The sequence below is a fragment of the Lygodium microphyllum genome, chromosome 16 (genome assembly GCF_053477565.2).
Source record: "Lygodium microphyllum isolate KBCC chromosome 16, Lygodium_microphyllum_v1.1.10, whole genome shotgun sequence".
NCBI lineage: Eukaryota > Viridiplantae > Streptophyta > Polypodiopsida > Schizaeales > Lygodiaceae > Lygodium > Lygodium microphyllum.
This window is the reverse complement of record NC_141150.1, coordinates 107546719-107571021: the sequence shown is the minus strand read 5'-3', so window position 1 is coordinate 107571021 and position 24303 is coordinate 107546719. Positions and strand designations below refer to the sequence as shown.

Genomic DNA, 24303 nt, shown 5'->3' with positions numbered 1-24303 from the left:
AGCCTTAAGTAACTCAAATACTTAGCTGTTATATTCTGATGTGGAGAGTTCTTTGCTGATGGAAGAACTCAACATGCAAAATAATTCAGCAAACAAGTCTTCTAATGTATTGAACACTAGGGGCAGGTTTCAGCAAAGGGGCGGTTTTGAAAATAGAGCACGCAGTAAGTCTCCTGGCAAAAATGTGGAGTGTCATCATTGTGGCAAGAAAGGACACTACAAATGGGACTGTTTTCAATTGAAGAAAGAGAAAGGCAAAAGCAAAAACACTGAAGATAACAAGACTGAGAAAAAGGATAACCAGCCTGCAAAGAAGAGCAGTGTGAAGATAGAAGAGGTAAATGTAGTCACTAATGAGAATAATAGTGACGGTGATGTACTTCTTACTTCTTTGAGCGCACATGCATTGATTGGAGATTTTGAGGATGACATGCATACTTGGATACTTGATTCAAGTGCATTTTTTCATGTTACACCACATCATGAGTGGTTTTCTAACTACAATGGTGGTGCACGTGGTGTTGTCCACTTGGGGGATAACTATGCTCGTAAAATTCCAAGCATTGGCAATGTGAAATTGGAATTTCAGCATGGCTTTGTGTTTGTTTTGCATAATGTGAGGCATGTACCTCAGCTCAAGAAGAGCTTGATAAGCACAGGGCGGCTAGATGATGAAGGCTATCACACCACCTTTGGGGATAGCAAATGGAAAATTTGTAAGGGCTCTTGCATTGTTGCTAAGGGCTCCAAAAGTGATACTTTGTGTCTTTTATATGTATCTAGTGTGCATGACCATGTAGTTACCATAATCGAGCAGCCAAGTGTGTCTTTGTGGCATAGTCAGTTGAGACACATGAGTCAAAGTGGAATGAAAGTACCTTCTCGCTTGGGTTATTTGCCATCTTTGAGGTGGGGGACAAGTTGGTTTCTGACGGGGGTTTTCTACACTCGACCTTCACCTTGAGGAGTACGATTGAGCAAGCGAAAACGACAAAGAAGAGGCTTTACTGTTACTTTGTGGATTTTCGAAACGCCTTTGATATAGTTCCATGAGATAGACTATTATAGAGGTTGTAGACACTTTAGATTCCATTAGACATGATTTGGGGTATCTATGCACTGTATGAGAGGGTGGTAGGCCGAGTGAGATGCCGAGGAGGACTTTTAGACATGGTCTCTAGCACCATTGGAGTGAAGCAGGGTTGTCCTCTCTCCCCCACATTCTCTGGTCTCTATATCAATGAGAAAGAAGATCACATCACATGAGGAGGTGGCGATGGGTGGAGATAGGAGGTATACTTGTCTCCATTATGCTTTATGTTGACGATATTGTTCTAATCTTTGAATGGAAAGGTCTGTAGTAACATTTCCACACCCTTAATGACTTTTGTACACAATGCGGGTTGACGGTTAATCTCGAGAAAACCAAGATCTTGATCTTCCATACATCAGCCCTAGTGAGAGGAGATCAGTTTTCACCCTAGGAGCTAGATAGGTGGAGGTTGTGGACTCATACGTTTACTTAGGGATCACTTCCACTACATCTGTTGGGAGATTCACCATGGCAGAGATAGCCACAGATTGACTCACACGAGGATACGCAGTATTGGCCATGATGGATAGACAGTGCCACCAGACACACTTCTAGGAGTTGTACATGGAGATGGCTATTTGACACATTGGTCGCACCGGTCATGATGTATGGTGCATCTATTTGGACCCTTGGCCTGGCTATACCTATGGACACAGATCGAGAGACCATAGATCATTATGCTCTTATGGATGATCCACAACAGACCATTAGTACTAGATGAGATGATTAGAGTTGGAGTTTACCACATCCCCCCTGATGATGGAGACCGTTTTTCAGACCATCAGCTTTATATACAGAGTATGTGACATGCATCCTGATAGAGTACGTGAAGGGGTGAGTGTGCAATGAAGTGCGAGATCAAGGCGTTAGCTGAAGAGCAGAGATGAGCTGAGAGTTAGAGGGAGTGAACACAAAGATAGGTGTACTGTTGTGATGGCACACAAAGAATAAAAGAATATATTTATATATTAGGGTACATTAAGGGTGTGTTCGCACCCGTAAGACTATACACGGAGATGAAGGGACTTTACACCCAACAACCTCCCACTTAAAGGCTCGAAGTGGTACCTTTAAGCTAACCAACTCCCACTAAATGAATGCAATGCTCATGCTGAGCCTTTGCAAGACACTTAGTGAGAACATTTGCAGGGTTATCTTGGGTTTTGACCTTAGTCAGTGTGACAAGACCATCATCCAAGACCTATCGAATAAAGTGATACCGAACATCTATGTGTTTGGTACATGCATGGAACATGGCATTCTTAGCCAAACATACTGCACTTTGGCTATCACAACCAAGCATTGGAGTACGTGAAGAAAGACCAAAATCCTTGACCAGACGGCCAAGCCAAATAGCTTCCTTAGAAGCTTTAGTGGCTGAAATATATTCAGCTTCTGTACTACTCGGTGCCACAATTTTCTGCAATTTTGAACACCAAGAGATAGCCCCACCAGCCAAAGTAAAAACATACCCACTAGTAGATTTCCTAGTATCAAGATCTCTTGCCGTGTCTGAATCACAAAATCCCTACAATTCTAGTGTACCCTTTCTATAGCATATACACTTTTCTTGTGTACCTTTCAAGTATCTGAAGATACATTTCATTGCTTCCCAATGTGGCTTGCCAGGGTGTGCCAGGGTTAGACATAAATCTGCTAACAACTCCCACGGCATGAGCAATGTTAGGGCAAGTTGCAACCATGGCATACATCAAAGATCCACAAGCTGATGCATAAGGTATACCCTTCATGGTACTAGCAGGTGCATCATCCTTAGGGCAATCAGATTTGCTAAGCTTTGTATGTGGCAGTAAAGGCACACCAAGAGGCTTAGCATCAGCCATATTAAACGTGTCAAGTACTTTGCTGATGTACTTGTCCTATGAGAGAAACAACAAATGCTGCCCTCTGTCTCTTTTAAGTGTTTAGCTGCCCCCAAATCTTTCATAGGGAAGGCTGAACTGAGCTGCCTTTTAAGAGCATTCAAAGTACTCTTATGCTGTCCTGCAATCAGCATGCCATCCACATAAAACCAGCACAATAAGGCTGCCATGATCAGCCTTTTTAGTGTATAAACACTGATCTGCATGACTGCGTTTAAATCCATCGTTGAGCATAAAGGTATCAAATTTTTTGTACCATTGTCTAGGGGCTTGTTTCAGCCCATATAAGCTGCGTTTCAGCTTACAAACCAAATGCTCTTTTCTTGGAATAGCAAATCCTTTTGGCTGCTTCACGTATAGCTCTTTATCCAAGTCACCATGAAGAAAAGTAGTCTTCACATCCATCTGATCCAACTCTAAATCCAAAAATTCAGTGAGAGCAAACAAAACACGGAGCGTAATCATCTTCACCGTTGGTAAAAAGACCTCCTGGAAGTCTATGCCTTCCTTTTGTGTGTAGCCCTTAGCAACAAGCTGTGCCTTGTACTTGGGCTTCCCATCAATACATTTCACTTTGTAAACTCATTTATTAGGAATAGCTTTTCTATCCTTGGGGCAAAGGTACAAGCTCCCATGTGTTATTTGCATATAGAGACTTCATCTCTTCCTGCATAGCAAGCTCCCACTTTCTCTTGCTTTCACATGACTGTGCCTCTTTAAATGTCAGAGGCTTACCCTCATCAGTCAACCCCCAATCCAAAGATGGCTGAAACCTTTGTGGCTGCCTTTTGACACATGTAGACTTTCTTACCCAATGATTTGTATTATTAGGCAGTGGGCCTACATCCTGAGGAATGTGCACACCATCACCAGGTGGCTGATTTTCAACATTTTCTTGCTGCTGTAATCTGTTTTCAGCATGTTCTTCTTGCTGTCCTATTTTATCTTGTTCATCTAATTGCTATCCATGATCTTTTGGCTGTAGCACAATAGGTTGCTGCTCATTTTCAGCATCAAAAGGGACAAAATTTTCAGCTAATGGCTGTTGAATGGCTGGCTGTTCATGCTGAAATTTGACCTTCTTTTTGTCAAGATCACCATGTGTAGCATTTTTCAGCAACTTTGCCTTATTAAATACTACATCTCGGCTGCGTACTATCTTCCTGCCTTGAGGAAGCCAAACTCTATAACCCATCTCTCCCTCATCTCCATATCCCATGAAGATGCCCTTGATGGATTTCATGTCTAGTTTGGTCCTCTGTTCTAAAGGTACATGCACAAAGGTATCATAGCCAAAGACACACAAATGGTCATATGAAGCAGGTTTGCCAGACCAAACCTTTTTAGGAATGCCATTTTCCAATGCACGATTGGGAGAGCGATTGCATATATGAACTGCAGTTTTAAGAGCCTCTCCCCAAAACTGTTGCGGGAGATTAGCTGTGGATAGCATGCATCTGACTCTCTCACAAAGTGTGCAGTTAAATCTTTCAGCCACGCCATTTGATGCAGGATTATAAGGGGTTGTCAACTCTCTCTTAATGCCATATATCTCACAAAACTTGTTAAATTCTTTCGAGACATATTTACCCCCATTATCTATTTTTATGGCTTTCAACTTAAGCCCTTTCTGTGTGGTAATAAAAGCATGAAACTTTTTAAAAGAATCCAACACTTCCTTTTTCTCTTAAGTACATACACCCACGACTTTCTACTGAAATCATCAATGAAAGTAACAAAGTACCGTACACCCCCATATGAATTAATAGGCATTGTGCACACATTAGAGTGTACTAAGTCAAGAGCACTAGACTTCTTAACGACACCAGAGTAATAAGGAGACTTCACTTGTTTTCCATGTAAGCAATCATTACAAAATTCGAGACCAGAGCCTTTTACATCAAATCTCCCTAAAGAGGAGAGAACCTGAAGGCCTTTCTGGCTCATATGACCAAGTCTTTTTTGCCGAAGCTCCATCTGTGAATGGACTTTAGCCACAGCCAAGAACTTGCCAGGTAATGCTTTACAATGCAAGTAATATAAACTCCCCCTTTTGCTGCCTTTAACAATTAGCATAGAGCCCTTATGGACCTTCCAAGATCCATCACCAAAGGTAGTAAAACACCCTTTAGCATCAAGCTGTCCAACTGATAGTAGGCTTTTCTTTATGCCAAGTACAAATCTAACATCCTGCAAAATCAGCTCTTGGCCATTTTCAAGAGCCAAGTGAATGGTGCCAACACCCTCTATCTCACATACATAGTTATTACCCAAGCAAACCTTGCCTAGACAACCTACAGTGTATTCAGAGAATGGCTCCAAAGAGGGAGTAACATGAAAAGAGGCACTGCTGTCCACTATCCATGATTGTGACAGCCCATCATGAGCTGAAAGTAAGGCATCAATTACCTCCTTTTTGGTGATGTGTATATCACCTGTTGCTGCCATAATATCTGTATCATTACATGAGGCTACAACAAGTATCTCTTTAGTGTCAGGAAGCTCTTCAATGACCACACTAGATGCAACATTTGCCTTTGCAACTTCTTTTGAGGAAGAGCTATCATCATCTTTCTTATCATCCTTCTTTTTTTTACCCTGCCGTTTCTTTCTTTCTTACTCTTTCTTGAAGTACCGACAATCGAGCTTTTTATGCCCTTTACTCCTACGCTGTTAGCATGTGACATCTTGCTATTTGCCCTTGCTTTTGCTTTTGCTTTTACCTTTACTGGCTGCATTATCCCTCTTTTCAGACCTGCCTCTCACATGGTAAGTTGAGCCATTGCTTTCTCCACTAGATTTTCTTCTGATTTCTTCATTAAGGATTGAACCTCTTACACCATCAAAAGTCAAAATTGGATTGTTGCTAAGTGACACAGCCAAAGATTCCCAACTGTCAGGCAAAGTCATCAATAAGAAAATAGCTTTCAATTTATCATTGAAAGTTGCCAAACCAGAGTCCTGCAATTGACTCAAAACCCCTATGAAAGCACTCAAATGCTCAGATGCTGGCTTAGACTCATCCAACTCCATGTTCACAAGTTTACGCATAAGATGCACTTGATTCACATGAGTTGTATTTTCATAAGTATCCTTAAGCTTTTTCTATATAGCATAACGTGTATCAAGACGCTTGATATCTGTAAGTACATCATTAGACACTGCCATCTTAATGTATGCAATGGCCTTATTATTAAGTCTAGCCCACCAATCCACATCTGTCATAGCTGCAAGCTTAGTCTCCAAGAGAGCATCTTCATAGTCCTTGAGAAACAAAATGTCTTGCATCCTATCCTTCTACAAGTCAAAGCCAGTGTCATCAAACCTCTTGATTTCAAAGAGGGATTTAGTGTCACTGCTACTAGAAGCATTTGCAGTCATTTTTCAGCAATAAACCAGAAATTCAATGCTGCAATTTATGACAGCAAAATGAGCTTAATATTCAGCTGATTATAGCTCAATTTTTCAGCAAATAATAGCAAGATTCAGTCCAAGTACATGTACAGCGGTAGAACGAATGACTTCAGCAGTATGACTGCAATTTCAGCATACATTAAATGCATACATCACTGCCAAATAACTCCCACTTCAGCAATATCACCAAAAAATACATTTGCACCAATCCCAAATCTGCAAATGATCACTAAGACTGCTGCAACATGAATAATCAGCAATACATCAACTCAATGGGAGCTATCCAACATGGTATTGCATACGCATGTGCTCGTATCATCTTTTGATATCCAAAACACCAAGAAATCTCTGCAATTTCTTCAAAATTGCACAAGGGGGAGATTAAAAATACTCAAATCACTTTGCTTATAACCACAAGATTGCTTCAGAAATATTCCCAAAGTGCATTTCACGCATTAAATTTGCCAAAATCCACATATTTCAGCAAAATCCCCAAAATTTCACTGACCGATCTATCCCAATTGCATTAATACATGTTCCCGAGAGCATAAAACATGAAAAATTAGCAAAATTTCACAAAATTTTGCAAAAGCCACAAATTTCTCGGGTCCAATTGTGCACCAATGTTAGCCAATCTGACTTAGCTGAACAAAATTTCACCAATATAGAAAAAAACCCAAATTTTATGGGTCCGATGTTGAGAAATTTCACTCTAATGAGCAAAATTTCAGTAAATTTGGTGAAATCCCCAATTCAAACGTACACAATGTCTGCAATTTCTAACATAAATGTCTCAATTTTGCATGAATAGCACTCAATCTGGAAAAGCCCTAATTTTTTGGGCCTAAATCTGCACAAATCTGCGCACTCTGCTTGCGCGCATGAAAACTAGGAAGAGATGAGATAAAATAACCCAAATTTTTTTGAAAAAAAACGGAAGATGTGTTCGTTGACCCGACATCCAAGTCCGTGACCTGTCAGATTTCACGTCGTCTACCCGATTGTCACCTCGTGATAGTCACGTTGGCGCCTGGTCGCACTGGCATGTCACATTTGGCTGCGAGTGTCTTCTGGCGCCTGGTTGCTAGCGCTAAGTTGTAGTGTTGGACACGAAGTCGAGTTGTTTGCGGGACACGAAGTCTAGTGCTATCTCTGACGTCACACAGGTCACATCAAGACTCCGTGCAGTTGCCGCTTGCACGTTGGTTCCCATGTTGGACTAGTCCTGTCACATCTAGTCCTTCGCTTGTGCTGGTTGTTAGTGGCACACTCGTCCTGGACTTCGTTGCGTGCAGTTCATGTGTGCTAGTCAGTTATACGTGGCGTCCATCAGTGAGCAGTCCCATCGATTGCTTGCGCACATCTGCCTTTGACCTCGGGAAGCGTGCACTCTGTGCTCTGATACCAATTTGAAGGGGTGAGTGCACAATGAAGTGTGAGATCAAGGCGTTATTTGAAGAGTAGATTTGAGCTGAGAGTTAGAGAGAGTGAATGCAAAGATAGGTGTACTGTTGTGATGGTACACAAAGAATAAAAGAATGTATTTATATGTTAGGGTACATTAAGGGTGTGTTCACATCCGCAAGACTATACACGGAGACGAAGGGACTTTACACCCAACAACAAGCGACTTTACACCCAAAGGTACCTAGGAGGGCCTTTGAGGCCTCTAGGGAGCTAGCTCAAGTAGGATAGGAGACTTCATTGTATGCATAGGTTGAGCAGTGGCCTATAGGATATGGGACCGACATGGACCATCTCCCTCTCTTTTAGTATGATCATGACTCTCCCTTTATACACCTCTCCCACACAAAGAGGAACTTGGTCATGTGACATGATCTCTACCAATTGTACATATACCATCTATGGCTATTACCCAAGCAGCCCCTCCCCTCCAAGAATTCTTATTACAAATACCACTTCGTGAAGACTACCCTGGATGGCTTCATTAAGAGACTTGGATTCCTAGATGCTACGTGAGAGGCAAGTAGCCATTGGCCAGCTTAGGGTATCCTCTCACTAGCTCAATAGATTGGGAGAGCAGCCCACATCCCTAGAGTTGAGTAGATTTTCAGAACATGCCAGGAGGAGGTAGAGAGCGAGGAGCACTACATCTATAGATGTAGAGCCTATAGCATAGTGCGTGTAAGTTACCCCAAGCTATTTGGGGGAGACACCTCGGTTAGACTAGTTATGGAGTCCCCATACTAGCACCACTTGGGCCAGTACCTAGTTGAGATTCAGAGGCTCCGCACATCACTACTACATGCTGGCACTATACAGAGAGGGGGGCATGTAACCGGCCTGTTCACTGGAAAGGGCGGTAGTGTACAACTAAAATATATAAATGCTTTCACCCAATTAACAGTCGCCCACTTTACGTGAACTTAAAGACACAGAATCAAGAAGAAATACAGGAAGCTAGAATGCTCCTGTTGCCACACAGACACCCTGTTGGCCCCTATGTTAGGCGCCCCTTGCGGTATTTCTTTATTTTTAAAAAGAGAGAGAGAGAGTACAATGGGCTGTCTTTCACCTATTCTGGGTGAAATTTGGCAGCATAACAGTACAATTACTGACCCAAAACAAGCCGACTAGGAGGGGAAACTCTGCCCAAGACTGAATCTTCTGTTTGGAGTGCAGAATTGACCATTTCAGTCTGCTGTAATTACTGGTTCAGACCTGTTCTGAAACCTGTTTACAACTCATACCGTTCCCTGTACTGTTCAGCCCACTGTAATTACTGGTTCAGACCTTTTCTGACACCTGTTCTCAGCTCATTTTGTTCCCTGCACTATCCTGCATCATTTGGGCCAAATGCCCCTTGATTCTGGCATCAATTGGACTTTGAAATAGCCTCTGAACAGTCCAGAATCAGAACTGATTTAGTGCTGTTTCAGACACTTGCTTGGTGAGGTTACCACCCTCACCTGTTCCTGCTTGTGGGCAGCAAACAACTGCTCCTGTTCCTGGAGAAAAGAGGCTCTTGCCTCATGTAAAAACAGCATATTCCACATAGCTGTACCTGAATCAGAAGAAAGGCCCTTGATTTTGCAGCATAACCTTACTGTCAGGGGGAGAGAGAGAGAGTAGGAAGCAAGCTAAGCCCTCTGTGCATCATAGACAAGGTAGACCAGCTCTCAAGAGCTCTCCATCTGCAGCTGTTTATCACAAATGAGCGCCTTTCAGGCGAAAAACTGCACACCAGCCCTCTTTAAAGAGGTAAGTGCACCAATTTGTGCCAAGTGGCAGCACTGGAAGATATTTCCCGTTCCAGCCTTCCGGTCTAAAATTCTCCATGCTCGGTGCAGAATTTGACCCCGGCACAGACCAGAGGATTGATACTCGTGCAAAAACGAAGATAATGACGCGAACAGATTTTGAGGTCCAAAAATAGTAACTCCCTAAATTTTAGGAGTTGCTTCCATTGCATCCCACTAGTTTTCTGACCATCTTTGCAGACTAAGGCTACATCCAAATCTGTAATGTAGCTCAACTGAAAGTGAATTTCCACTGATGACCCCACATGGACTAATCTCTTGCAGATTTGTCCATCTTCACTTTGAACTAGTCTCTTCCAGGCTAGTTCTTCAACACACTTGTCCATATACACTTTCACAAGTCTCTTCCAGGCTTGTCAATCTACAGTGCCATCAGTCTCTTCCAGACTTGTACTGGATCTTGACTCACTAGACATTCCTGTCCATTTCACACACTGGCCATGCAACTCAGGCGTTTAGATTTCAAGAGGGATCCTTCCAAAAAGAAAAGCCAAATAAAATATGTAATAAAGAAATCAACAAAAAGGTAATAGTTGTCACAGTCTTGTGACATACCTCCCTCTCCAGTCTTCTTACCATTGATAAGCAGCCTATTACTGCAAAGCTCATCAAAGACTGCTTTCAAGTGTTCTCTATGCTCCTGTTCATTCTTTGAAAAGACAATCATGTCATCAAAGAATGTACCAACAAACTGCTTGTATGGACGAAAAATCTTGTCCATCATTTCATTAAACGTAGCAGGAGCATTAGTGAGTCCAAATGGCATTACCAAGAACTCATAGAGACCAAACGTGGTCCTAAATGCAGTCTTATGCACATCCTCTTGCTTAATCCTGATCTGATGGTATCCACTCTTCAAATCTATCCTGCTGAAAATTGACGCTCCTTCCAAACGGTCAAGGATGTCGTCAATTCTTGGAATGGGGAACCTGTTCTTGATGGTACTCTTGTTCAATGCTCGATAATCTATGCACATGCGCCAAGAGCCATCCTTCTTCTGCACTAAGAGCACTGGTGAGCAAAAGGGAGATGAACTTGGCTGAATCAACCCTTTTTCCAACAGCTCATTCACCTGGCTCAATATCTCTTTCTATTGGGCTGCACTAACCCTATACGGAGGTCTATTTGGTGGGCTACTGCATGGCACCAAATCTATTGCATGATCCTCAGACCTCTCTGGTGGCAACTATGACGGTAATGAGTCAGAAAAACAATCACTGAACTGAGACAAGAAAGCAGACCTGTCTCTATCTAACATAGATAAATTTGACTCATCATTATCCTTGACATCACGTGCAAAGATCAAGTACGCAGAAAGATGATTCTTTATTACAGATGTAATGGCAGAAGCCGATACAACAGGTACAGACTCTCCTTTAAGCTTCACATCAAGCACATGAGTCTTTCCCCTATGTTCCAAAGTCAGTGTCTTGTTAAAGGCATCCAACACACCATGCTTTCTGAACATCCATGGCATTCCCAATAAGACATCACAGCCTTCAAGTGGCATGATATAGAATTCTTCTGCATCAACATAAGACTGTACATGAAGATGCAGCTTTCCAAGAATGGGTGTCACAGACTCTGAGTGGCCAGGACATGCCAACCCTGCCTCTGTTGTGTAGCCCATCTCATCTGCTCTGATGCCCAAAGTAGAAGCCAACTCTGGTGAGATAAAGTTTGCCTTAGCTCCAGGATCAAAGAAAATAAGTACATGTTGATCCCTAACTTTACCCCAAGCTTTGCAAAGCTCATTAGCATCTGAGTGTGGCTTGTCTCCGAGCATATCTGGCACTAAACCTGCTGAAGGTTTGGGCTTCTTTCCTTTCCTGTCCTCTTTATCATCATCAGCTGATCTCTTATTCTTGTCCGGACAATTAGACGCAATATGACCAGTTTGCTCACAGATAAAGCACTTCCTCTCAGCCATTAAAGCCTTTCTCTCTTCAAGAGACTTGTGCCCAAAAGGTTTCTTTTGGTCCTTTGACCGCTGTCCAAAGGACTTGGCTGGTTTCTTCTTGAACTGCCAAGGTTTACCTGTGCTTTGAGAATTTTGGTAAACCTGTTTACCAAATGGCTTCTTTGCTGAAAATTTTTCAGATTTGTCCTGTTTAATGCTGCCCCCAAAACCACTTGACTGTCCCAACAAAAATGCATTTCCTGTAGTAGCATTCTCAATTAACTGAGTCAAAGTGGTGACCTTTGTCTTTGTACAATAATTCCAAAGTTCCTTGGGCAGCCCACAGCAATATTTCTCTATCTGCTCAGTCAATGGCACAACCTTGTAAGAAGTGACTGGAAGCAAAGCCTCCCAAAACTTCTTGTTATAGTCTTCCAGATCCTTGCATTTAGATGCATCCAAATTGTGCCAAGCTGACATAACATTGATCTCAAATTCATTGGTCAACCAAGCAGAAGCAAATACTTGCTTAAAGTAAGTCCAAGTGACAGGAGCAACTCCACCACTGACTAGCATTGTCCTTAAGAGAAGTGGCAGCTTTCTGAACCTTAGAAGGCTCTGTAAAGTTTCCCCCTGCAAATGCGGCATCAAATTGCTGTAAGAAAGAAAGAGCCTTAGTCCTATCTTCAAATCCTCGAAAGATGTCAAACTGTACGGCTGCACCACCTTCCTTGTATGGCTTTGGCTTCTCATGAGCCATCAAAGGATCCGTAGGATATGCCTGTAACATAGGAACACTAACAGGTGGCATTGGAGTTGCCTGACCACTGACTACTGGGCTTGTAGACACAATACTTGCTTGCTGGTTTTGATAACCAGCCATACCAAAAGTGCCCTGTGGCATGCCAGAACTGCCCTGAATTCCTTGAAATCCAGGCTGCATGCCTATATTGCCATACATGGGGTTTGGCATAAAACCCTGTGTACCCCCAAACACTGTTCTTGGTACATAAATCTGGTTTCCAGGTGCATAACCAGCCATACTCTGAAATACAGATCCACCTCCAAAGTACCCAGGATGTACAGAGGTCGATGGGAAAACCTGTGGTAAAGCCTGAAAACTGTTTCCCTGTCCATTTAAACCAACATTTGGCTGCTGTAAAGTGGCGAGCTGAACTGGCAATGCCTGTGTAACTAGCGTTTCCACCACCTGTTCTTGGACAATCGGAACCAATCTTGGAGTCTCCATTGACTCCGCAAGCTGCCTTGGTGTTTCCACTGAATCTGCAGCATGCTTACCCTTATCCTGGACCTCTACTGGATCCGAAATCTTTGTAGATTGCCCAACTTGCTGTAAAGGAAGAGAGGGCTGCAAAAATGCCAAAAACCTTGGATTCTGCATCACTTGAGAAAACATACTCACAGCAACAACTGTCCGAGTCTTGAAAATGTCTTCATCCATAGAAGAAGCCGTATGAACTTGTGGCTCAACCATAACAGGAGGAGTAACAAACTGTGGAGGTCTAGAAGACTCTCCCACCTCATGAACAACAGGGATCTCCTGTGATGAAGACGCTTCCTCTCTGGTGTCTTCCTTTCTATCAGCCATAATGCACAATTCTGTGTCTTACACCCAAACAAACCCTGGCTCACTCTTTAGGGAAAAAGTGATTCAAATCCCGGCAATGGAACCATGTAACTGGCCTGTTCACTGGAAAGGGCGGTAGTGTACAACTAAAATATATAAATGCTTTCACCCAATTAACAGTCGCCCACTTTACGTGAACTTAAAGACACAGAATCAAGAAGAAATACAGGAAGCTAGAATGCTCCTGTTGCCACACAGACACCCTGTTGGCCCCTAAGTTAGGTGCCCCTTGCGGTATTTCTTTATTTTTAAAAAGAGAGAGAGAGAGTACAATGGGCTGTCTTTCACCTATTCTGGGTGAAATTTGGCAGCATAACAGTACAATTACTGACCCAAAACAAGCCGACGAGGAGGGGAAACTCTGCCCAAGATTGAATCTTCTGGTTGGAGTGCAGAATTGACCATTTCAGTCTGCTGTAATTACTGGTTCAGACCTGTTCTGAAACCTGTTTACAACTCATACTGTTCCCTGTACTGTTCAGCCCACTGTAATTATTGGTTCAGACCTGTTCTGACACCTGTTCTCAGCTCATTTTGTTCCCTGCACTGTCCTGCATTATCTGGGCCAAATGCCCCTTGATTTTGGCATCAATTGGACTTTGAAATAGCCTCTGAACAGTCCAGAATCAGAACTGATTTAGTGCTGTTTCAGACACTTGCTTGGTGAGGTTACCACCCTCACCTGTTCCTGCTTGTGGGCAGCAAACAACTGCTCCTGTTCTTGGAGAAAAGAGGCTCTTGCCTCATGCAAAAACAGCATATTCCACACAGCTGTACCTGAATCAGAAGAAAGGCCCTTGATTTTGCAGCATAACCTTACTGTCAGGGAGAGAGAGAGAGAGTAGGAAGCAAGCTCAGCCCTCTGTGCATCATAGACAAGGTAGACCAGCTCTCAAGAGCTCTTCATCTGCTGTTTATCACAAGTGAGCCCCTTTTAGGCCAAAAACTGCACGCCAGCCCTCTTTAAAGAGGTAAGTGCACCAATTTGTGCCAAGTGGCAGCATTGGAAGATATTTCCCGTTCCAGCCTTCCGGTCTAAAATTCTCCATGCTCGGTGCAGAATTTGACCCCGGCACAGACCAAAGGATTGATCCTCGTGCAAAAACGAAGATAATGACGCGAACAGATTTTGAGGTCCAAAAATAATAACTCCCTAAATTTTAGGAGTTGCTTCCATTGCATCCCACTAGTTTTCTGACCATCTTTGCAGACTAAGGCTACATCCAAATCTGTAATGTAGCTCAACTGAAAGTGAATTTCCATTGATGACCCCACATGGACTAATCTCTTGCAGATTTGTCCATCTTCACTTTGAACTAGTCTCTTCCAGGCTAGTTCTTCAACACACTTGTCCATATACACTTTCACAAGTCTCTTCCAGGCTTGTCAATCTACAGTGCCATCAGTCTCTTCCAGACTTGTACTGGACCTTAACTGTCCAGTCTTGACTCACTAGACATTCCTGTCCATTTCACACACTGGCCATGCAACTCAGGCGTTTAGATTTCTAGAGGGATCCTTCCAAAAAGAAAAACCAAATAAAATATGTAATAAAGAAATCAACAAAAAGGTAATAGTTGTCACAGTCTTGTGACAGGGCATCAGTCACAGCTTACTAATTTCTTCCAGACAATGACCACCCACATGGCATCCACATAGAGAAGGGTGATAACCTAGAGAGATGAGGAGATTAGAGCAGCACATTGCCCAAGGATACAAGGTACCAAACATATGGTACATCAGAGGGCGATGAGGGAGATCGGGTAGCGACATGAGTAGGAGCTGACAGAGTTGAGGACCTAGCCCAGATGCTACCCTCATACTATTTTATCTGGGATGTACGACATACTCAACCCATTGATTTTGACTAGGTGGAACTAGATACACGAGTATCATTCAGCCACATAGCTAGACATGTACTATCTCATCCTCCCATTGTAGCCCTATATGAGCACTATTTGGTCTTGGACACCCCCTTGGCTTCTTTTACAAAATATCACTTCCAACATGCCACTTTTTGATGTCTAGTGACGATCGACATTGTACATGAATTTGTTTCATAGGCTGATTTTGGCCTTACAAGATGTTAATATATCTTTCTTTCTTTCTTTCTCTTTTGTGCCACCTCGTCCATCCTCATGCTCTCTCTCTCTCTCTCTCTCTCTCTCTCTCTCTCTCTCTCCATGATGCAATTGCAGCTCTCCTCCTGCTTAGCACCAATGTTTACTATTTGACAAGAGAAGGTGGAGTATATGGATTCTTATATTCATTTAGGAGCTCTCTCTCTCTCTCTCTCTCTCTCTCTCCATGATGCAATTGCAGCTCTCCTCCTGCTTAGCACCAATGTTTACTATTTGACAAGAGAAGGTGGAGTATATGGATTCTTATATGTATTTAGGAGTATTATTCATAGTGCACATGGTCCACTTCCTCCATGAGAGAGGCAATAGAGATTAGATTTGACATGAGGGTAAATAGCATGGGGTGGTCTGGAGAGGATGTGCTTAGAAGTGTAGCCGTGAGCCCCACACTAAATGGTGGCTATTTGATACATTGATCACATCCATAATATAATATGTATTATGGACTATAGATATGCGGGCCTAGCCTTGATCATTGCAGTCCATTGAGTGGCATGACACTGCCTAGAGAGGGTTTTCTTAGGATGATATGTATCTCCATGGTCCTTGTATCCCAACCTCTAGGCATATTAGTACCTTCATCACCCATCATAGTATTGGCTAGGATTCTCTTAAAGCTTTTATCTTCTAGCTTTTGCCTTTTATTTTATGGATTGTTTCTTTTCTTGATAGTTGCATCACTCTATAGATGGTTGTAGCTCATGGTCTCATAAGTCATTTTGGCCTTTTCTAGGGGTGCTTGATAATTTAATTTAGTTTAATTTCATTCTTGAAGGACCTTGGGGATACATGGCAATACATCATTCGTCACTTTTTCAAAGATATAACTACATCTCAGACTTCAAAGCCCACTTCAATTGACTTGTGGTTCCACCACATGGAGTTACCTTAGATAGAGCCATAGAGATATGCACAACATGCCATGGCCCATTGGTCCATGTCCTCACTTGAGGCATCATTGGATGATACAGACAATACTACCATTCCATCAAGCAGCCATACCTCAATGCTTCAGCCTATTCATGTCCCAAGCTTCCTTTGAGTTTTTACATGACCGGATATGAGGCAATTAGAGATAAGGCCCATGCATCCTTAGAGTTCCATTTACTTTGTTCTTTTGTATGAGGAATGTGGCCACCAACAGGGGCAGCATGCTGTCCTCTAGCCCCTCTTTTAGACATTTGAGGTGCAAACCCTCTTGGTCTACTTGAATTGCTATTCACAAAATCCCAAAGACTGTTTGCAACAAGCACATTGCGTATCATGAAACTCCACAAGGAGTAGTTGGTGCCATCTAATATATCCTCTTGAGTGAGGATACCCAAAATGTTGCTATGGTCTCCGTGACCTTGTTGAGCCATTGCTGCAATAAAGTGCAGAAATTGCACCCAGACACTTTCAAATTGAAGTACAAAATGTACACTCATGAGAACCGAGATTCCAATGCAGGAAATGAATGCAAGTACAAAAAAAAAGTCCAAAATTGTCAAGTGCTGCAAAATACATGCCAAAACTGCACAAAATAGTACAAAATTTGCAATACACAGGAAATCACTACTGTACCACTGCACTTGCCTTGGAATGTGTGCCAAATACAAATTCCAGCAATTTAATGCTGCAAATTCCCGAATTTCCAGAGATTTTTCTGCCAAATCTGATCGAAACAACAATTTAATGCTGTTGCTACACTTGTTTGCTGCCTTGGGATGTGTACCAAGCAAAAGTCCCAATTTTTCTCGATGAAATTTCAAGAAATAGAACAGAATTTATGCTTACAGCCTTAGGATTCGGTGTAATGTTGCCGCGGGATGCACGCAAACAGCAACCAACAACTAGGCTGCACCTCAGGTAGCAATTTCGGTGAAGATGTGTGCATGGGAGCTTGAATCGGGCAAAAGCCCCAAACTTTCAGCTATTTGTGCTCGCTCGGGAAGCATGTCGTGGATTCAAGAATGTCGGGAAGCATGTCGTGGATTTGGTGGTGGCAGTGCAGTTGGTGGAGTCAGCAACGAGCTATGGTGGTAGAGGGAGGCTGAGATGGTGCAGTGGTGAGAGGGTGACGTTGTCAGAGTAGTGGTGGCATCAGAATGGTTGGCGGCAGGCAGCCCTGGAGTGCAGGGTTGGCAGTGCAGGCAGTGGCAGTGGTAGGCATCCATTGCTGGAGCTGTGCTGGGTGGTGGCGGTGGTTGGATCTACAGATCTATCTACCGCGTTATGTCATGGTGAGCTGTGACTTTGTTCCTCTGTTGCATGCAGCTGGAGTATTGACCTACGTTTACTTGCAATGGTGGGGTAAAGGGCAAATTGAATTGTGAATCTGCTTATGTGTACTGAGCCCAAGTTTTGTTGGTCCTTGAACATACTTGATGGAAATTTATGTACTTGGAATTGATACATGGTGAGATGCTGTTGAATGCAAGATTATGATACATGAAGCCCATGTACAGTGGAATGACTGCTTGCGAACCTGAAAATGGTTATTGTGGTCCTAAGTAGTAGTTAGATTATGCAGGCTTACAAAACAGTTGACCTTTACCCATCAAACAATTTTCCTTGTTGCTTCATTTATATACGAGAAGAGTGGGAGCAAAGCCTTTTTTCTAGCTTTTATATCAGTCCTTGTTCCTCCATTCTCTAAGACCACCTTGGTCCAGCTTCTATTGAGTCTTATTCTTATACTGCAACTTACCTATATTTTTATCTGAATTCATGCAGGTGGAAACTTTGGAAGATGAACTGCGTCACTTGAAACAAGTAGTTGCTGACAAAGAAAAACAAGAAGAGGCTATGGTCAAGGTATTGGCTTCTAAAATTTTATGTCTGGCAATTTACTTTTCTCCTGTTCTTTACTTATCTGGTTGAATTTATAAGAAAATATATAGTTCCTGTGCAAGCTGTGTGCCTCTGGGGATATGCTTGGATGTGTTTTACTATCTTGCTTTCAGCTGATAGACCAGCAACTGTTAGATTCATTTCTCCATTCTTTAAGCTATGGGAGGATCTTTCACAGTAGGGGATCTTCTCTATTGGTTTATAAGGGAAAAATGGTGCTCCAAGTGCTTCAAACACATTGATGTATTGTGTTAGGCTTCTACAGAGTGACACCAATTTGGGACATTATATGGAGCATCTTGCTTTTTGGATCCTCATACATTTTGGTTAATAGCTAGCTAGCATACACTCTGAATCTGTTACAATTTTTCTACTTTAACATTTTCATGAAATGCCTATAAATTGTGATCCATTTGGGACAGTGTGTGGTCATCTCATCTTTTGATGTTTCCTTCATTTTGGTTGATTGCTTTATACACTCTCACTGTCAATCTTGTGATTTTCACACTTCAATGTGGCTCATCCAAAGGGTGAGAAGAAAAGAGAAGGTTCTTAGTTTTTGGTGCAACAGGTAATGCTGCAGATGGAGCAGGAGCAAAGACTAGCAGAAGATGCTCGGCAATATGCAGAAGAAGAGGCAGAAGCTCAGAGGAATGCTGCCAGTATATTGCAGGCATGTTCTTTGCACCATCTCGTACAATGTTCTATTAGAAAACAAGTGTTAAAGCTGGAATCTGATTATTGAATTATGGAATAACTTTTCAAAAATATTTCCACAGGTGTACTGTTCTTGCTATGTGGTACAATTTTTGTTTCGGGACACTAATTTTAAAGTAAGCTGGAATGTGGTTATTGAATTATGAAATTGAGTAGGAAAAAAAATTCATAATGATCTCTGAGCATCTTCACTTAGGGTCCATAGTTCCCTCTGATTTGCAGTCTTCTTTTCTGTCTAGCTTTCCATTTTACATTGGCAGTTCCAATGTATCAAATAGAAGCATTGACTATTGTTCAGAGTATTCAATAAATGAGATTAATTGAATCGCAACAAATCTGATCACCATAAAGGAAACAATGTACAGCAATGTGATAACTCAATTCACGCACCAAAGAACTGCAAATGCATCAATGAACTCAACTGCAACTGCAAACTGCAAACTGCTGTGAATATTAGCAGTATGTGTTTGTCACTTGCTCTTTGCACATGTGATTGTAAACCTTTTTTTCAAAGGAATAGGTTCTTGGTTCTTGCAGCTCCTTATTGTTCTATTGGCTTGTGACAGGATGTGATCTCCATTTGTAATATCAGATATGTAGAATTGGGAGAGCAGTATATGTTTTAAAAGAAAAAAGTCATATGGATCTGTGTAAGAATAAGAAAGAATGTGAAATGCAAAGAACTGGTGCCACTGTAGCCAGAAAGTCCTCTTGTCGAAAGGATGATAGAATTGTTAAAACTTTGTTTGATTCATATGAGGCACTTCCTACATAGTTGCACACCAATTTATGCAAAAGTGCTCACCTCCCATTAGATCCCCATACAGGTCAAGTGGAAGTCAATATTCAGAGCAAGTGAATGAAATTCTCAAAAAAGGATTGGTACAAAAGAAGGACAACTCATTCTGTATGTGTGGAGACCATGGTGTTTATTTTGGGCAATTAGCCGCAAGTTTTGGCTTTTGTCTCAATGTCCAAGTGATCTCCAAGAAACAAGCTGCGGTAGTTAAGCTCAACAAATTTCTCTATAAGGAGCTCAAAACCTGTTTGGAACATCTATGTGAACAGTTTTTACTGATTATTACCCTGCTGCTTGACATCCAGGACTGTTAATTGCGGGGATAGAATTCCCCTGCGTCCTAGTCATAAAATACAGACAGGGATTAAAATCCTGTAGACTTCATCTAGGGGGGCAAAATGGCTTGCACGATACATTGTGTCGCACCAGTTACAAAGGTTGGCATTTCAATTTCTATTCAAGGCTTTTAGCTCTGTAGAATGAAGGTTTTGTATATGCAGCATAGGCACCTCTTTACTTGATGCATCTTAAGAGGAGATCTAAAAAAAGCACCTACTATAGCAACCATGATACCAATCTTGAGCATTTCGTTCTTTGTAGGTCTTCTCTGCCTTTTGATGGACATTGTGCTTGGTGCTCTTGTAGTTGGCTCTTTCATTTGATGTTCTGTTTCATTATTGTTACCTAGACTGGAAAGTTGAAAAATAGTTTAGGGGTGCAGGAATCAGACGTTTTTTTTTGTTTAACAAAGATGAAGCAACGTGTCTGATTATTGTTTCTTGCAGGCTAAATATGAAAGTGCAATTAAATCAATTGCTGAGATGGAGAAGAGGGCAGTGATGGCAGAAAGCATGTTGGAAGCAACTATACAATATCAAGCTCTTGGTAACGGTCAGGTTGTTTCTTCTAAGACGGGGAATGATTGTACTGCACAGGAAGAAGCATCACGATGGAGTTGGCCCCGGCTTACAGCTAAGTATGTATTCGTGTGCATTGTATGTGCCAAGCTGCTTTTGTTAAAAAGAAATTGCTCATTTTGCAGAACTTAGTCTGTAAACAGATTTTCCTGCAAGAATGTGATCTTAAACATTCTGCAGTGCTTTCTTTGGCCATATTTTTGTGTGCCCAAGAATGTCAGGGTGCACAGTTGTGCACAGGCTGCATGCTGATGGGTGTGGTTCTCTGACACTTAAATAGCTGATAACGAGGGAGACATGCTGTCTATGACATCTGACAGGTTGAAAAGAGGGTGATATGATCTGTGCTCTCTATGACATGATAAATAGGGAGGCATGATCTATGCTGTCAAGAGGTGCCTGATGGTTAGAATAGTTGTCCTGTGGCTAGGATGCAAAGCTGTATGAATATATACCACACTAGTTTCTATTAGTAGGTCCTAATCTCAATTGCATGAACATCATCTGAGGCTGTCACTTGTTTGTGCCAACAGGCCATTTTGTCTGCTGTAGCCTGCCAAGACTTTCAAGGTGTACATGTAAGCAGAGACTTGTTCCATTCTCAGAGGCAGTTTGGCCGAGTCCAGCATGAATGTTTTACAAATTATATCACACTCATTTTAGTCAGCTGGAACATGTTGCAGCAATACTTATCCCCACTTATTTCAGGCAGCTCAATTAAAAGCTGGATCTCCTAAATCTTCCCCTGAAAGACTAGTTGCTAACCAGTTTTTAAAACTAAATGAGTGTGAATGCTGCTTCTTACTGTGCAACCACCACCAAATTGAAATTATAGAAGAGGACACATCACGAAATAGCTCAGTGACTGTTGTTCCCAATGCATTATGGAAGCTTTGCCTTCTTATTCACTCAGCTTCATAGTGCACTTCCCACTGCATGTATGCTGAATCTGCTTGTGCTTTTTGAGTTATTTCAATAGCTAAAGGAAATATAAAACTATATGGACTTTGAAGTTCTTTTTGAGAGAAGAGAGCCAATACATTTTGGCATCCAAATCAACAAAACCAGGACTAAGATCAGTGATATTGGAAATTGGAATTTACCATGTATGAATTTACTGAATTTTGTGAGGAGTGCACAGACCTGAATTATGGTTGAAAACCACAGTTAAAGATAGTCTCTACCTCTTTTGGGATTTCACACTGGATAGGGTCAAATGACCTGACTCAGACTCCAATGGCTCATGGCATCCAGCTCAATGTAAAAGCAAAACCCAGTTCTCCTTCCAGTCATCACTTCCTGCAGAAGCTTCAAGTTCCCATAAAAAAGGGGGGGGGTGTTGACGGGGGTGCAGGTTTTTTTTCCCTCCTTATTGGTAAATCTCAAATCTCCTTGATGGAGCCCAAATCAGCTAAACTGGGACAAAGATCCGTGGCAGTAGAATTTAACATGTATCAATTGGCTGGATTTTGGGAGAGTGCACACCGGTCTTTACCTCTCTTGTGACTTGACTTTGTCCCTGATGACAGGACTGTTGAACCATCCACTCCATCAACTGGAGTTTCAGCAGATGGTGATTATGTGAAGGAGCTAGTAAGGTCTAAGAGTCCTGATGCACAGCTCACTGCTTCTCCACAAAGGCAAAGCCTACTTTCACGACGATTCTCACTTGGTTGGCGTGATAAGTCAAAGGTGCTTCTATATCCATTGTTTCTGTGTTTGTGGTATTTAGGCAATCAAAGATTGATTACTTTTGTTTTTACTCACAGGGGAAGAATGATATTCCGGATGTGCCACTTGTGTCATCTCCTTCTGCACCATCTCCAAGTGTTCAGTCAGATTTCTCTTCCACATCTCTAAGTCCTCAAAGCAGCTTGGATGAGTTGTCTGCTGTCTCTCAAGGCGATACAATTATGAAAATTGACACATCCACTTCTAAAGACTCAAATGGGTCGATTTGAAGTTTGAATGTCTAGCGTTTTCTGTATCTCGAGTTGCATACCCCTAAAGTGGAATGACAAACATTGACATCAGCTTATCAGAGGAGAGTACAAAGAGCATTTGGCTTTGTAACACCATTGCTGATAGATTATCCATGATTTTTGTGTGTGAATCTTTGCATCCAGATCCGGGAACCCTAATGACCGGATATGTCAACATGAAAGCAATACCCATTTCTGCTTCTGGGACGGTGGAAAATTCCTGATGCAACTGCATTTCAACTTTATGCTGACTGGAAGGTGGGATCACTGTCCACCATACAACCATCACACTGCACCAAAAGCAGGGCAGACATTCTTTTTACTGCTAGAGTCTTCTGTGTTATAGTCTGATGAGATATACTGATCAATATGTAAAGGCATATGAATTCCCAGAAAGCAGCCTTATAATGATGTAGCACTGGGCAGACAAATACTCCCATCTTTGCTATTGTAATGTACTGATCTTTTCAGCAGTCCCAGTGCTCAGCAACATTCTTTTGTCCTTTGTAAGACCATGAAAACAAAAAGTTGTGAGCGATTAATATGATCATGTTGTGGCAGCCACATTGACTTCACTGGCAACCTTGTCACTTTGTGTGTCTTATTCTCACTTCATAGTGGAATTAGTTCCTTGAAGAAATGATGAACAATATCAAAATCTCTTGTTTTTTAAAATCAAGGTTGTTTGAGAGGTTGGGGGAGCAAAGGAGGGAGTGGTGGTTGTGGTATGTCTGGATATCATTCACACCACCCTATTGTGCCCCCTTCATGATCCCCTTCTCTTATCCCTGTAGCTTCTTATTTTGTAGCCTTTTGACTTTATCGGTATTTGTTGCCTGTTTCTGATTCTGTTAGGCTGGCCAGAAGACCTGTTGTAAAATTAATTACTTAAAAAATCTTCACGAAAAAACAAAGAGGGGAGGGAGGGACATTGCATGCAGGACTTTGGTGCTCTATTGCAGGGATTTACTTCAGATTTCACAATGAAAGAGTCAAGTGGCATAGACGTGAAGTTTTTGGATGATCATCTTCATTGCATTTGGAAAAAAACCATGTAGACTGGGATGAGGTGACACGTGCAGGTCACAGGTGACTCCCATGTTGATGGTGAGGATCTGGGTAAGCGGTGTAGGCTTACCATGGACACCATGAATTCAAACATTAAAAAATACCATGAATTCAAGCGTTAAAAAATACAGCTTTGCAGGATGGGGATGCTTGTTCACCTCTTCAAAAGGGGGGGAATGTTTTGGCAAATGTGTCAACAGGCCAATGCTTTGATGCGTGATTATGTTAATGCAAATTCAAATGAAGAAAGGGCAGCTGCATTACCAGAAGAGGAACATGTGGTGGCTGTTTGGGGTGCCAATATGGTTTTGCAGTAAATTCTGCCTTTCATGAGAGGGTCACATCTCGTTGATAGGACATGTTAGGGTCTCATTGGAGTCTAGGTCATTGCATGACAACACAGGAGTTGGTGGTTGAAAATGGTCCCCAAAGGTTCTTTTGAGATATTGTGTCACACTCCCTTGGACTGTGTCCCCATTTTGTAGCAGGTTTCTCTATTTTTGGATAGTTGGTTGGTACATATAGTTCCATGGACGACATTGGATGAGTTTAAGGATGATCTTTGGTATGTATGTCTGCTTTGTGTGGAAGTGATGGACTTCCCTTGCATTTTTGGCACATGCTGTCT

The 24303-nt window shown here is 42.1% G+C and overlaps 1 protein-coding gene across 4 annotated transcripts in view; it reads left to right on the top strand.

Moving 5' to 3' along the window:
* LOC148023213 (uncharacterized) overlaps window positions 1–23182 on the top strand; it is an 85102-nt gene extending 61920 nt beyond the window's left edge. For 3 of the 4 annotated variants that reach the window (XM_087696214.1, XM_087696213.1, XM_087696215.1), the window contains 5 exons: window positions 18076–18156; window positions 18764–18865; window positions 20494–20684; window positions 22155–22317; window positions 22395–23182. In XM_087696214.1, coding sequence (XP_087552340.1) covers window positions 18076–18156; window positions 18764–18865; window positions 20494–20684; window positions 22155–22317; window positions 22395–22586 — 729 coding nt within the window. In that variant the 3' untranslated portion in view covers window positions 22587–23182. Of the gene's footprint in view, window positions 1–18075; window positions 18157–18763; window positions 18866–20013; window positions 20471–20493; window positions 20685–22154; window positions 22318–22394 lie in introns of those variants that run through there. The other variant, XM_087696216.1, reaches the window with a different exon arrangement.
* The last annotated feature ends 1121 nt before the right edge of the window (window positions 23183–24303 follow it).